General features: G+C 29.2%; 1 protein-coding gene across 1 annotated transcript; it reads left to right on the top strand.

Moving 5' to 3' along the window:
* The first annotated feature begins 2,636 nt into the window (after positions 1-2,636).
* LOC113397497 (circadian clock-controlled protein daywake-like) lies at positions 2,637-13,770 on the top strand. The gene is made up of 5 exons (XM_026635888.2): positions 2,637-2,845; positions 11,073-11,301; positions 11,964-12,100; positions 13,131-13,280; positions 13,547-13,770. Exons 1-5 carry the CDS (start codon positions 2,776-2,778, stop codon positions 13,711-13,713), a joined length of 753 nt encoding a protein of 250 aa, XP_026491673.1. The 5' UTR covers positions 2,637-2,775; the 3' UTR covers positions 13,714-13,770.
* Positions 13,771-15,380: the final 1,610 nt, after the last annotated feature.

Below are 15,380 nucleotides of genomic sequence, written 5' to 3'. Positions count from 1 at the left end.
GTATTCTATACTAACAATTATTGAAGAATTTGTAGACAGATTTTCGGGAATTAACAATATTTTCTCCTGGTTTTTGTAAGGGACTTAATAATTGTGTTGAAGGTAAATAAACAATGAAGGAATTAAAGTACCACGAGAAACGACATTATTTAAATAAAAACTTTACTTAAAATATTTTATGACGTTTTATGAAATATATATAAATAAGGATTAATATCGAAACTAAGAAGTCGATATTTGTTTAAACCGTCAGAGCCTGTAATAAATGAGGATAATATTAATATTTATTATAAACATTAGAATATTTTTTAGATTCGAGATTATCATTATGCATTATTTATTTTTGAGAAATAAAATAATGTTTTTAGGTTCAAGTTTCATTCACGTGTAAAAATAGATTGTTCGCACCACAACAGTCGCCGCTTCTCGTCCGATCTTACGTACATATTTGCCAAAACAATCGACTTACCTGTATGAGTCGGTATATGACCCGTCGCGGGGTGTTACCATAGTAAATCGTTACCACATATTCACTGTAATAACACACACTTGAGGACTATAATATCTCCTATTAAGTTGGGAATCTTATGTTGAGAAAGACCGTTCGCCTTTCTTTGAAGTTGGTTAATAAATAAGATACGTTCTTATTGTTAACTTCTACTTAATTTTATATTAAAAATTACCACGCAATTTTCATGAATTTAAAAAGATTAAATAATTTAATCAACAGTATGTATATTTGTTTCATTGGCGGAAACGATAAATTGAAAAAAGGTTTGACCTTTACTACATATATACCTATATATAGACCGTACTAAATATAGATTATTAAAACAAGATAGTTTACCAAGACGGTGATTAAATTAAACGTATAAACATACAAAAGCTTCCAAATATTAAAGCACATAACCTTAGATGGTAGTAAAATGTAATTACATCATTAAAAAATTCTACAAACTTAAGGAACGTAAATTAATGATTATGAATAAAATACCAAAAGTACTATATAGGTAAACAAATATATTTACAATACTTTATGTCAAATGTCAATGCCTCTTCGTTTCCGCGAGGTTTCTTGAATGACCTGACTTAATATTCATAGTTGAATATTACATAAAAACTCCGTATTGAGGTTAAGTAGCATTATTTTACAGTAATTCATTATCATACAGTTCGTTGTTGATTAAGAACAAAAAAATTATACATATGATAAAGTGACTTTTACAATGTTACGCTAGTGGTTAGGTTAGCGGGAAACTTCTATAATAAAAATATAACTGACAATGGACGAAACCGTTTTTAAAACATAAAAATAAAATTGCTCTTTAATGAAAAGTAATGTCCGTGAATTTTAAGAACAAATTATATGAGTTTTGTACACCGACTTCTAAATGATATTTATTGATAAAGCTCGAATGTTAAATTTATTAATAATAAACTTTGTTAATTCGTTTTTTTATTAAAATGTAAATGTTATATTTAATCTTATTGATATAGTTACTGTAATAGTGTAAGGTAAAAAATAATATGTAATAAATTAATTAAATAGCTATTATATAAGACTACCTCCGTGGTCGAGTAGTGTGTACACCGGTTTTCATGGGTACGCCACTCCGAGGTCTCGGTTTCGATTCCCGGCCGAGTCGATGTAGAAAAAGTTCATTAGCTTTCTATGTTGTCTTGGATCTGGGTGTTTGTGGTACCGTCGTTACTTCTGATTTTCCATAACACAAGTGCTTTAGCTACTTACATTGGAATCAGAGTAATGTATGTGATGTTGTCCAATATTTCTTTATTTATTTATTATTTAAATTTATCTAAAATTAGGGTTAGATAGGCGAATGTGAATGTAGCTAAACGATGGTCCATACCATACTTTGTATCAATGCCTTCAAAACTCTTCGACCTTTATACAAAGTTCTGTTTACTAAATAAACCCTCAATATTAAATCTTCTATAACGTTTTTTAAGATATATTGGGCTTATTTTGGGTAAACATATGCAGTTATTATTGAGTTTGGTTACATCACGTGTTTGTTATTTTAGGATATGGATTAACAAAGAAAGCCCTACTTTTATGCTTGTCTTTACAATTTAATTGAATTTGTAACCTCGACCGAAACGATATCCCTTGTATTGTCTAACTTAAAGCCAAGAATTCAAACTATGGAAAATACCAGAGTAAACTTTATGAAGCACGTATTAAAAAAATACTTAATATGACAAAACGACAAACATTTAAGAAATAATTATAAAAAAATTGATCGCTTAAACCAGATATTTTTTTACGTAATTTTGCTCTACCATAGTTGACAATGTGACGTTGACGCATAGAATATGCGCCTAATATTATTTCACAACTTTTCGTTTTTTTACAAACAACTTAGCCAATCGGTTTATTATCAGCTAGGATACTAGCATAATAACGACATAAAACTGTCCTTAAATCGTTCCTGATCGAAATTAGTATTAAACTTCTACACTTTCAAGACAGGTGTATGTAGATTCAATGTATTAAAATAAATATTATCTCGATTGCTTCTATATTTAAGGGTAGAGGTAATTACTGCTAAGCTTACCAATATAAAATTGGTAAAAATATAAAAACTACAGAAAAATATATAGAATTAGCTCGTTAATCCTGTCAAGGTACAACGACTTCGAACATCAAGACAATAAATATGAAGCACAATATTCGCTTCGACGCAGTAGCTACTGAGCTCTTCTCAAAACCAGATTAGTTCTTCACTTCCTGCACAAAAGCACATCACCACAATGAAGTGTTTAATAGCAATCGTGTTTCTTGTTGGTATCTGCCATGTAAGAACTGAAGATGTTTTTTTACGTAAGTTTTAATTATTACTTTTTACTATATGTTTTGTATAAACTCTACGAAAATTATACCGATTTAATTTTGACCTACTATTTATTAAGAAATAGTAAAATCAGTAGTAGTAGTATATTAATTTACTTGATAAATACTTAATAGTTACTTACTATATTTGCTGTGTTTAAATTTTAATTTAAAAACTCTAGAAAACAGAGCGACGGAAGCAAGTTTTTTATTAGCCGTAAAGTAATATGCGTAACATGTAACTATAATGATGAATTTATTCATTATACTTGTGTTTAAGTATAAATAATTTCATCAACTACTTCTTTTTTATGTTGAAAAACACTTTTTATTTTTCTCAACGGAAGCACAGGCTCACTAGAAAGGAACAATTTTTTAGTGTATCTAGGTTCCCGTAAAGAATAAAAAGATTGTTTTCAGTAGTTCTTAAAAACCGGAGAGTTAATGAGGAATTGAGAGATTTAAATTTTTTATTTTAATATTAATATTTATTAATATTTCACTTTTATGGATGCAACGCCACGAGTACGGCATATATATTATTTTAACAATAATTACATGGAAATATTTTAAATTTTTAATATAAATAAATTCAAAGTAAAAAATTTTTTTAAAAAAAGCTTTTGTTTAAATGCTCTGAAAAGAAGAAAATAAAATTTTCCTTTAAAATTTTAACTATCAATTTATAACCTCATTATACACAATTTCTTTAATCATAAAAGCTGGCAGCATTCTTCGTTCCACGGTTCCGTGACTATATATTGCTGGAAACTGCACAGACTTGGGCTGAATAAGGTGAACACCGTCTTTACCGAAATCTATACGGACGGATGGTATATTGGATTAAGAGTGATGTCAGAATATTTTTAAATTTATTCTTGACAACCTCTTTCATTTGACACCCATATTGCAGAAGTGCATAAAAAATAACTATTCTGCCATCTCGAATGTTCCACCATATTGCACTTATAATGACGCCAAGCTTATCGTGTATTGTCATCCAAACTTAATGTGTATACAAAATTTCAGCCAAATCGGTTAAAGATATCTGCTTCAAAATTGAGTAGCCAGATTCCACCCGCACATACATATATACATACATTGCAAGTTAAATAAAAGCTTTTAAAAATAAGATAGAGAGAATCATAGTGGCGGCAGTGAGACAATGTTAGAATTTAATATATAGCTACATTATTAACAAAAAATAACCATATTTAAATATTAATTATTTTAAACTGGCATTGTACCATAAAATGGTTCCTTTTAATTTTCGCTCGCTCTCCAGAGAGCGTATTTTTTTCTTCTATCTATCTTCGCCTTCTCTTAAATTAACTATGGTATAAGAATGCAATGATAACGACTGCTAGGAGTATTTTTAGTAGTTTTCAATTCGACACAAAACAGAGAAGTATTAAATTTATTTTGAATAACGTAAATAGTAGTTAGATAATTTTGTAATCACCTTTGTATATTATTATGTTAAATATATTTTTAATATAATAATTTACGGAAAAAATTGTAGTGAATGTAGTGAGAATACAGTCGTGTGAAACTCCATCGCGACTTATTATTTGATAAATATTTTTTATCCAATAACTTGCGGACTCGTACAATAATGATTTCCAATAATATTTTTATAATAAAGTAGCAGCCTGTCCCAACTTCTTAAGAGCGAAATACATTCATTCCTTCCCAATTCTCCCTCTAGAAAATACTTTCTTAGTCAACGTCTGCATCGCGACGAAACTATAGGTATATCGATTATGAAATTTTTCTTTCCTTCAAATTTAAAATAAAAACGATGCGTGAAATTAGTTTCAGAATTTAAGACTTTATAAAGGTATATGAGGATTTTTTTATTTATATAGATAAGATAATTCAATATTTGAATTCTAACAAATATCCTTACAATAAAAATAAGCACCTCACTAAGAACGCGGTCATAATTAGTAGCCATCTAGTAACTGATATTGACACTAACTGCTTGATGAATATTCTGTTTATTTGTAGGTATATAATACTAAATATTCCACTGCTCCCTGGATTAAACGTTAAACTCCACCTCTGAGGGATGTAGCGTGATGTTTAGCGTTTATAACCTATCTAAATAGATTGACTATCTGATATAGAGATTAGTTCAAAAAGAACAGGTAAATCATGAGATTAGCTACTTCAAACAAACAAGCATAGTAACAAGCAAGGTCTTCAGCTTTCTGTAATAGGATAAATAGTTGTTAGGAATTCGAAGAAACGTAGCATAATAATTAATTATTAATTTAAAAAATAAAAACAATCTATCTTTTGGACTATTTTAACAAATATATATGTAATCATACCTAATACAAAATTTTATTTTATACGAACATTGTAAAATAAAATAAGTAAATTGCGGTACAAAGGTTCATAAAATCCTAATTAATTTTGATAATTTAATACAAAGCACAAAACTAATGTACATATACTTGGACTAAATTTTTGAATGAAATCTGCATGCGCAATACATAAATAAATTATGAAAAAATATATATAATAATTTAAAATTAATTAAATAATAAAAATATTTATATTAAATATTAAAAATATCTTGGTACACTATTGTATACAAAAATAAAACAATGTAATACGATATTCAAAAATATAACAAACCTATAAATTAACCATTAACCAACGTTGAAATATAAATTATATACCACATTTAAATATATCAGTCAAGTTCAAGTGTACCAGTTGCACTTATTTCCGTAATTAAAATCTTACAAGATTTTATTGCGAGACATGTTGACGTATTTTATTTCGAAACGTTTTAAAACCTTAACCATGTACAGGCAACATTGTGATGTAATGGCGCATATTCAATCCTGACCCTGTAGGCGATGGACTTAATCGTTATATGAAAAATCTATGTTTGTTTGTTGTTGATTTATTCAGAATCACGAAAAACCTAGATTTCGATTAAGATGAACCTTTCCATTATAGTTTTAAGGTGAGAATCGCGTAAATAAATTCTTTTTTCCGGGCGCCTTTAATGAGAAATTGTAGAAAAATACTCATTCCATTCATTCATTCTACATGGCATTCCAATGCGGGTTTGTATATACACTTAATGACAATGTTTCCATCACCGCTGATGATGAGAAAAGAGTGCTTGCACAGATCTAAATCTCCAATCTTCAAAAATCTTTTTTAAATTAAAAAAAGAAATCTGACAAATTTTGCAAAATATAATTTAAAAATTAAACACAATAGTTGCCGCTTAATATTTGTATTTTGAACCAATATTTTCAAATATAATAAAAGACGCTTGAAACCAATGCAAATGAAAAGTCTCTGGGCGCATGAACTGGATTGACCGATTATTTATCGAGTAAGAATATTTTCATTTATAATGTTTGTATGTTTTTACTGTTTATTAAAATATTTCTCTGGAGCAGCGAGGGACTCGTAGAAGATCTGCTCTTGTGTCAACAATTTGTGGGTTATAGTCGATTTTTCTGTAAAACTCATTCATTAATTGGAAGCGCTTAAACCGATCCATCAGCAAAAGCACTTCTAAACAGATCTGTAGCCGAGGTTTGCCATAAAAGTTTGTCAACTCCACCTGCATATATATGTGTAAATATATATCCTATATATGTTTAAATATATTATACACTGTCCTCCGACAAAAAATATAAGACAAGCCAATGATTTGACTTTTTATTTACGGATAATTTAGGCCTGTATTTTTTACCTTTAAAACTGCCTCAATGTCCGTTTTCAAGGTTTTTTTTTACCAGCATATCTGAACCAGTTCGACACTTTGTTTCGAATAAAATATTATAGCCTCATCACATTTATTTTGCTGACTCTCACATCTCCGATACGAGTGAACATTTATTTGCTTTGCTCTTTTCGACTATATTCATTCTCCAAAATTTGGTCTCTTTAGTTTTATTTAAATTTCAATTCAGGTTCATTCTTTTATATATTCATTTTTTATACTTTCATAATTTGAAGCTTTAGATAGCATCGTTAGCTGATACTGTGATTTATTGGGTCATTTTTATATCGTCAATCAGCGGATATACATTCGGTATTAATTTTATTAGGTCCACCACTCTCTTTATAGCTAATTTGATGATTTTCATAAAAAACAACATTATCACGCATTTGACTAGTATGTTCCCCATTAATTTATTAACTGCTTTAAATTATACCGCCAAAAAGGAATACCATTATTGGATCCATTTCTCGATGGAAAATGTTAATCTTTAACTTATGTTAAAAATCATTGATTATTCAATCGATTTATTTAAGCAAAGTAAATGGGTCTTAGAGTACCTACTTGTACCAAACATTTAACACCTCAAAAAATCGGAATTTCGACCCAAAAGAAAATGTGTTTTTAAATACCTATCGTTAAAATATATATTATTTGCATTTAAGTCTTCTTATAACTTAGATACAAATAGATAAGTCTTAACTCTAATTAAGAGTTACTGAAGGTTTCATTCAATGCCGTGAAATATTTATTTTTTGTATCGATTTCCTCTAACTTACATTTACATAATTATAATTTCCAATGTATAATTTTACATTTATCTCATTTTTCAATTATGTAACGTATATATATCTTTAAAAAAAATGAGAATCAATATAATATCCTCATTAGATAAAGTTTATTTTAAACGTAAAGCTGCCACAGGTCCGAGATGTAGATTATACCGCAAAGAATAGCAAAAGACTTAATTATACATTTTTACTCATTAAAATACGTTTAAAGTATTATCTTGTTACGTGTATAGCTTCTGTTAGACTGGCTGACTGAAGTAGCAGCTTTTCAGATCGCTAGGCCCTAGGTTCAGACTCTACACATGTTAGTTACCTTACTTAACTTTAGCTAAATCATATGCCCGGCCTTTGTATTATGTACGTAATACTTACTTAGGTAGGTAATAATAATTTTCATATTCTTTACCTCTATATTGAGTGATAGAAGCTAATTTTTTTTATTTTTTATTATATACATTACTGTTGATAATTTGAAGCAATTTTTTTTCCAGTTCTTTTGTTTAAATATATCAGTACATAAAAAATCTCATTGTAGATCAAAAAACTAAATGAATCATCATAAATACTAAGCTTAAGGTTTTAGTTTGCTAAGTCAAAATTAATTTTCAATGTAATTTTATTTTTATCAATTGTGAAAGACGTTGTTAATTATTTTTTATTTATAAATTGTTTTAAAATTACTTCTTCTGTAACTTAATTTTTTTGTTTTATTAGACATTTTTATACCACTAAATTAAATTCTTATTCTACTCAATTCTACCGGAATATTTCTAAACATTTTACTGGGTCCATTATTTGTTTTGCTATATTTCTCATCCTCCTTTCCGAATTGAATATTCGAAAAATCACCAATAGTATCTCAATTTTTACCATATTATATTATCTATGTGCATTCGTACGTATTTACGCTTACGCGGTTATACGCCTTTAAAACACGACTATAAACTTTAACACGTGTCAACAACACAATTCATTTAAATAGATGTAATCAATTATCTAGATAAACAGTAAATGGAAAATATCGAGCTAACCACAACAAAACAAAACATTTCGTGTCACGTATTTTTCTTGGAATAAATTTTCCAAGAAGTGTTGATGCAGTTAATGTACAAATGGAAAATCTACTTATTAACAATAAACAATGGTGACTCAATTTAAACTTATCATTTTGTGCATTATATCCATTGAAAATATTTAGTAAAAAATAACCATTTATTAAATAGCAATTAGTCATCATTAAGTTGTATTTATGTCGAATGATACTAGATATTTATAAAATAATATACATTCATAAAACTACAGAATAGAAAACTATAGAATTACTGTTCATCTCGATGAGGTTTATAAATCCATAAATTATAAAAAATAATTTGAAACATAATTTAAAATATTACTTTCAGAATAGTTTGAATATTAAACTACTATAATATGGTATTAAACTACTGATCTAATTCAGATTGAATTAATTTTGCCACGAACATTCGTGTACTTCCGCCTATAATTTAGTTAAATTGTAGTACTGGTAAGATGTTCACCATTTGTCGGTGACAAAAAATTGCGATTTTGGATACAATTGTATAACAAAACTTCATGGTCAGTGTTATGCCTTCAAAAGTAATTGGGGTAAGGGCATTTTAGAAATAAAAATAAATAGTACTTACTCTTCAAACATGAAAAGGGTTATTTTTTTAAATTAATGCAAGTGCAAACAGATCCGGTTCATGTTAACATGGAAATATCACGTAACGATAACGTTTATACGCCAAATTAAAATGTCACGGTGACATTATGTGGCTATCTACATTAAGGCATTTAATATACAGGGTTATTGGTAATTCGACGTATTCCCTAGGAGGTGATAGGGTGATTATTAACCCCCATTATATAAACCAGTAGTCGTATATTTGCAACACTTTGAATTGTTTATCATAATAATTGGGAGAGTAATTTCAAGCAATTTTCGTAAATGAACAACAATCTTTCTCTAAGCTATGTTAAATTTTGTAAAAATGTTTGAAAGAACGTGCATATAAAAAAAAGCGTAAGGTGACCATAAAAGGTGTTAAACATTGTTACTATCCATGCCCGTTGGGTGCGTAAAGTGCCAAGTATATAAAATACTGTTTATACATAAATCTGATTTATTATAATATAAAATAACTCAAATATAAATACGTATAAAGTTTAAAGCGAAGTCAGTACGAAGAACCTCAGCGCTTAATTTTTTTAGAAATTACATAATAATTGATTTGAAATTTCAGTATTTAACATTAAATAACGTATAATTTAATATTTAAAGGTACAACATAAAAGTAAAATTCAATTTTAAACAAAATCAAAATAAAGTGACGCCACTCTCTCCTAGTTCGATTATCTAATTAGGGCGAGCCTACACTGTATAAAAATTACTCAATAACTTTAATTTTGCCGTTTATGTTTTTATATAATATATCGTAAATTTTGTACTAATTTTAAATGTTTGATCATGCATCGATTCATTGCAGTTCATGAAGGACAAAACGTATCTATATCTTTTGATAATTGCTGTAATCGCTAATGCAATTTTATTGCGTACGTAATAGTCTATATTATATAATTAAATGAATAAATTACATATTTACAATTATTCCTGTACTAACGAATACGATGACGCTATATTAATCAAGTTAAAATCGATAAATCAAGGGTTAATCACCGAATATTTATCTCCATAATCAGTTTGATTTAATGACGTATTTATAAGCCTTTCTAATTTATTACGTCTGGCATATAATCCCTCGTGTATGTGTATCTACCTATTTATGTATTATAAAGTTAAATTCCTCAGTTATATTTTTATAATATAAATGGTTCTCCAAGCCAGGTTGTCGACCCGACAACGGTTAAAATTTTATAATATTTCATAAATTTTACTTACATTTTTTTTTTAGTTTGATAAATTTAATCTTATGCATATTTTTAATGTCTAGAAATATTATGTTTTATTTAATTTTCATTTTATAGGTTTCACACAATAACTGTAAACTTTGTAGTGTAGTGTTTTATGCATTTATACATTTTAGGCAAACAAAAGTTAAAATTACATTGAATCCTTGTCCTCTTTATAAATTATACGGTATAACTTCTTTCATCTTAACTGGAGGAAAAACGAAATCATTATTATGGAACTATTTGTCGTCGCTGACAGTTGAGCATAACCTTTAACAGTAATTATGTAAAAACAAATATAGACATGTTGTCGATACATTAATTGGCACTTGTTATTAGTGATCATAATCATTTTAATATTTTTTCATATCTGCAACAATGTATTAAAATAATTCAAGCAATATCATGTAGATAAAAAATGATTGAGTAATTTACGGACGTTGCCTCGTATCTCGTTGACTTTAGTCATATGTTTTTTATAGCCCAATGTAAGATCATATCTCTATTGTAGGTATTGTTTGTATAAATCTAGTAGGTAATGTGTACAATAACTTATTGCATTTAATTATACGGAAATCCATTTTTCGTATGCGTTGATTGATTTCTTATATTGTGTAATTATTATAACACGTGTAAAGTCTAGGAGATCGTTCACCTAATTCCCCTTTTTTTTCTTTTTTATCAAAAAACGTTTATATATGTATTATAAAAATTATTTATAGAATAAATGGTTTTGCAGCTGATTATATCCAACCGTGCAATTTGAAGGAGGAAGAATTCACAAACTGTTTAAAACAACAGATAGAAGACAGTCTGCCATACTTTTCGAAGGGTATTCCGGAACTTGGAGTTCCTTCGGTTGATCCAGTAAATTTGGACGATATAACCATTGACGGAAATGGCCTCAAATTAAAATTCAATAAAGCGCAATTGCACGGACTGAGCCAAACCATGCTGACGAAACTAAAGTAAGTATAAATAATGTATTAATTAGTCAGACCAAGTTTAATACTGTAACAGCCTAGAAATAGTAGTGGGAACAGCTGACTAAGGCATTTACCTCCTCCAATGTGCATAAACACGTGGCAGATTTTCGGCGTATACATTTCGATTTCTCCACGATGTTTTCCCTTACCGCCGAGCACAGGATAACTAACAAATACAAATAAAACACAAAAAATAATATGGTAATTCATAGGGCTTGTAAATTTTATTTAAGTTAAGATACACGCGTCCAAGCTGTTCCTGTGTTATAAAAAGCATTGGTATTAAGTCGTTTGCATATAACAGATAAGATGCCCTACATAGAGTGTAAAACTACATAATACTTATAGTGCTTGTGTGATTTAAAGGAGATGATACAGCGCTTAGAAAACTATTAATTATATATATAAAAACAATATACAGTATAAAAATTTAGTCATAAATTATATGTTCGTGAGCCAATTGTTTGACGCAAATCAATGCATAAATATAACAATGAAATAATTATAATTGTTACTCGAATGAATCAAGATTTGCATTATGAAATAACAGAGTATTTGTATTGTATGCTAATTACGTTTATCAATTTGTGTTTAAATATATATTAAGATATGATTTAAATATTAATATATGTTATATTAAACAGAGTGGATATCGGACAAGAAGATGAGAGATTTAATCTGGGAATAATAGCAAACCTAAGCTTAACAGCCAAGTACAACGCAGATGGAAAAATTTTGATACTTCCTATCAAAGGAGATGGAGACGCTGTTATAACGTGCAGTAAGTTTTAATACTATAGTTACATAATATTACTTTAATTTACTTTTATAAATTAAAATATGTACTATCAGATAATATAAATTAAGAAAATAGCTAGTTAAAACTAGCTTAGCAATAAAATCTAATATCACACTTTGCCTACATTTAAATAGTTATTATTGACTTGCATCATGAAAACTGAATAAGTAAATATTGTATTTGTCAAAAGTAACAAAACGTTAGAGTATTACATCGGTGGGTATTACAATGTTAGGAAAAAAATAATAACATTTAGTGAAAACTGGAATTAAGACATGATAAAATTAAACAATTCGAATTTTCTAAAATTATATAGACTTAAATTGCAAGCCAAACTCTTAAATAGAATTCAGTATTAATAAGAGAAAAAATCATACAATTTTATATCATAAAAATCAACAGTTAAATTGACATTTACAATTGTAATATTTTCATAATTAAGTATTTCCTTTATAATCATTTTATTATTTAATCAGAATCAATATATAATGTGATATAACACTTTTTTGAATTATTTTGTTATAATTTATATAAGTCAACTTTAATATAAAAACATAATCAGCCTGTAAATTTCCCACTGCTGGGCTAAGGCCTCCTCTCCCGTTGAGGAGAAGGTATGGAGCATATTCACCACGCTGCTCCAATGCGGGTTGGTGGAATACACATGTGGCAGAATTTCGTTGAAATTAGATACATGCAGGTTTCCTCACGATGTTTTCCTTCACCGCCGAGCACGAGATGAATTATAAACAAATTAAGCACATGTAAATTCAGTGGTGCCTGCCTGCCTGGGTTTGAACCCGAAATCATCGGTTCTAACCACTGGGCCATCTCGGCTCGGCAACTTTAATATATTTATGTAAAAAAAGGTACATAAATATTATTTGTAATTATTTGTGAATTATTTAAACCGTTTATGGCATAAATATTTTGACGTAGGGTATGGGGCCAAAGGGTCAGTTAACTGATCGAGCCTTCTAGACTACTTCACCATACAACTTTTTTTTCACAGAAAACATTGAGGTTGAAATCAACAGTAAATTGAGTCACATTAAAAGTAGCAAAGGAGTGCACTTCAAGCTTGTGACGCCAAACTATAAATATGATATTCAATCTACGACATTCGAGTTTGAGAATTTGTTCAACGGCAACAAGCAACTTGGTAAAAAACATTATTCTTTAAACGAGTCTTTACTAATTTATACACAGATTCTTATAAGATTAAGAGTATTAAATAGTATATAGTACTTATGTATGTAATATTCACCCATTAAAACTATTAACCATTGCGGGTTTTAATAGCACCTTCTTGATCTGTCGTAGATACAAAATTATTAAAAAAAACATACGAACAATGTATTAGTATATATGTATAAAGAATAATATCTATAAAGTTCCAGAGATAATTTTAATTACATTTTTTTTCAGCGGATGCAACATTGCAGTTTGCAAATGAAAACTGGCGACAACTTATGGACGATCTGGCACCTCCAGTTGTGAAGCAGATTGTTAAGACTATTGTTAAAACCATCAACAAATTCTTCTCTAAAGTCACCATCAATCGCATTGTTAATGGGTACAAGCAAACATCTTAAAATTCTGATAGAATTGATTATTGTATTTAATAAAGCATGAATGTGATATTTGAAGAAGTCTGTTTTTTTTGTTTTTTTATTTTAGGTTACTTTTTAACATCTAGAGTCATTCGCGACCGCATATGTAGGTATATATTAATATAAACATTAATTAATTTCAAGGATTCGGAATATCCTACTTGATTTAAACATTCATTCAAAGTATTAGGTATATTACATATTCGTTTTTCATTTTTGTAAGCCATACATTCGACTAAAAGATGGGAAATTTTCAGGTCAAGTGCACATTTACATTTATTTTTGTTGGGTGGATGATATTTGTGTGTTCAATACGCGTCTAGTAATTATAACTTGTTCTCTTCTACAACTGAATGAAGTATGGGCTTTGTCAAAAATTTAATTTCTTATAAATATTAATTTAGATGTATTTTTAACTTCCAGACTGATCCCATACTATTTTTATTTTATGTTGGACTTTTTAATTTCATCTCTCTGGATCTGGAGTTAATTTGATTGTATAACATCTTTTTCATTAGTTGCTTTTCTATCTTCGCTATGAGCTTTTTCGTTGCCAATTATTCCTTGATGACTTGGAATCCATATAATTTCGAATCTTTAATTATCATGCTTGATACTTTGGCTTTGCGTAGAGTCGGATCGCTCTGCATCTTCTACAGAATTTTTCACGGGGAATGTTCCGAGGAATTGTTCGGATTAATCCCGACTGCTGAATTTCACCTTCGGACATCTCGTCAAAATTCCAAATATCACCCCCGCATCACCTAGATGTCCAAAAATCTACAACAGCGCGATTTTTAAGACATTTTCTACCTCGCATAACCACTCTGTGGAACCAGCTTTCGCCGGCGGTTTTTTCGAACCGATACGACTTGGGAACCTTCAAGAAAAGAGGGTACTCATTCCTGAAAGGCCGGTAACGCACCTGCAAGCCCCCCGGTGTTGCAGATGTCCATGGGCGGTGGTAATCACTTTCCATCAGGTGAGCCTTCTGCTCGTTTGCCACCCTATAACATAAAAAAGTGGTACGCCGTGTCCACTACCGGACAAAACTCGTGGCAGGAGGATGAGGATGTCTCTAAAACAGCTCCTTAATGTACTTAAATTTTACAATCTTTTTACCGAAGATGGCGGATTAAAATCTGGGTAAACACTGTTGAATTTTCATGTACTTAATTTGTCCAATACATCTCGAGATTAGCGCTGAAGAAAAAATAATATCAGATAAAAAAATACTTTATATGTAATCGCATCGAAACAATACATATTGCAATCAATAATATTATACGGTTTTTACTAATGGACGGAATGATTCATAAGGACGGTTTAAGTGTATAATTCACTAAGTTTTTTTTTTGTAAATTGGTTGAACTATGATGGTTGACGACCAATAGAGATAAAACAAAACATAAATTAAGTACCAATATAATCAAAAAAAACCTCAAACAGTGATAAAATAAGGAATCCGTCACTTATTGTGTCGAGAATATTCGATATGACTCCCTTGTTGGTCTATTAGGAAGCCAATGATGAAGGCTGTTGATTCTAAAGCCTTGTGGGTTCAAGCCCCGCGTCGGTGTTTAAACGCTTTAAATAAATGTGTATTTAATAATACTGCAAATGTATAAGTGTGAGTGATTGTAAATAAA

This window comes from Vanessa tameamea, chromosome 3 (assembly GCF_037043105.1).
Source record: "Vanessa tameamea isolate UH-Manoa-2023 chromosome 3, ilVanTame1 primary haplotype, whole genome shotgun sequence".
Classification (NCBI taxonomy): domain Eukaryota; kingdom Metazoa; phylum Arthropoda; class Insecta; order Lepidoptera; family Nymphalidae; genus Vanessa; species Vanessa tameamea.
Note: the sequence above shows the minus strand (reverse complement) of the source record. Positions and strands in the feature narration are given on the sequence as shown.

Coding starts and splice junctions, on each gene's coding strand:
- LOC113397497 (XM_026635888.2), top strand. CDS start 2,776: ATGAAGTGTTTAATAGCAATCGTGTTTCTTGTTGGTATCTGCCATGTA. Junction 11,302..11,963: donor ACCATGCTGACGAAACTAAA/GTAAGTATAAAT, acceptor TATATTAAACAG/AGTGGATATCGGACAAGAAG. Junction 12,101..13,130: donor AGACGCTGTTATAACGTGCA/GTAAGTTTTAAT, acceptor TTTTTTTCACAG/AAAACATTGAGGTTGAAATC.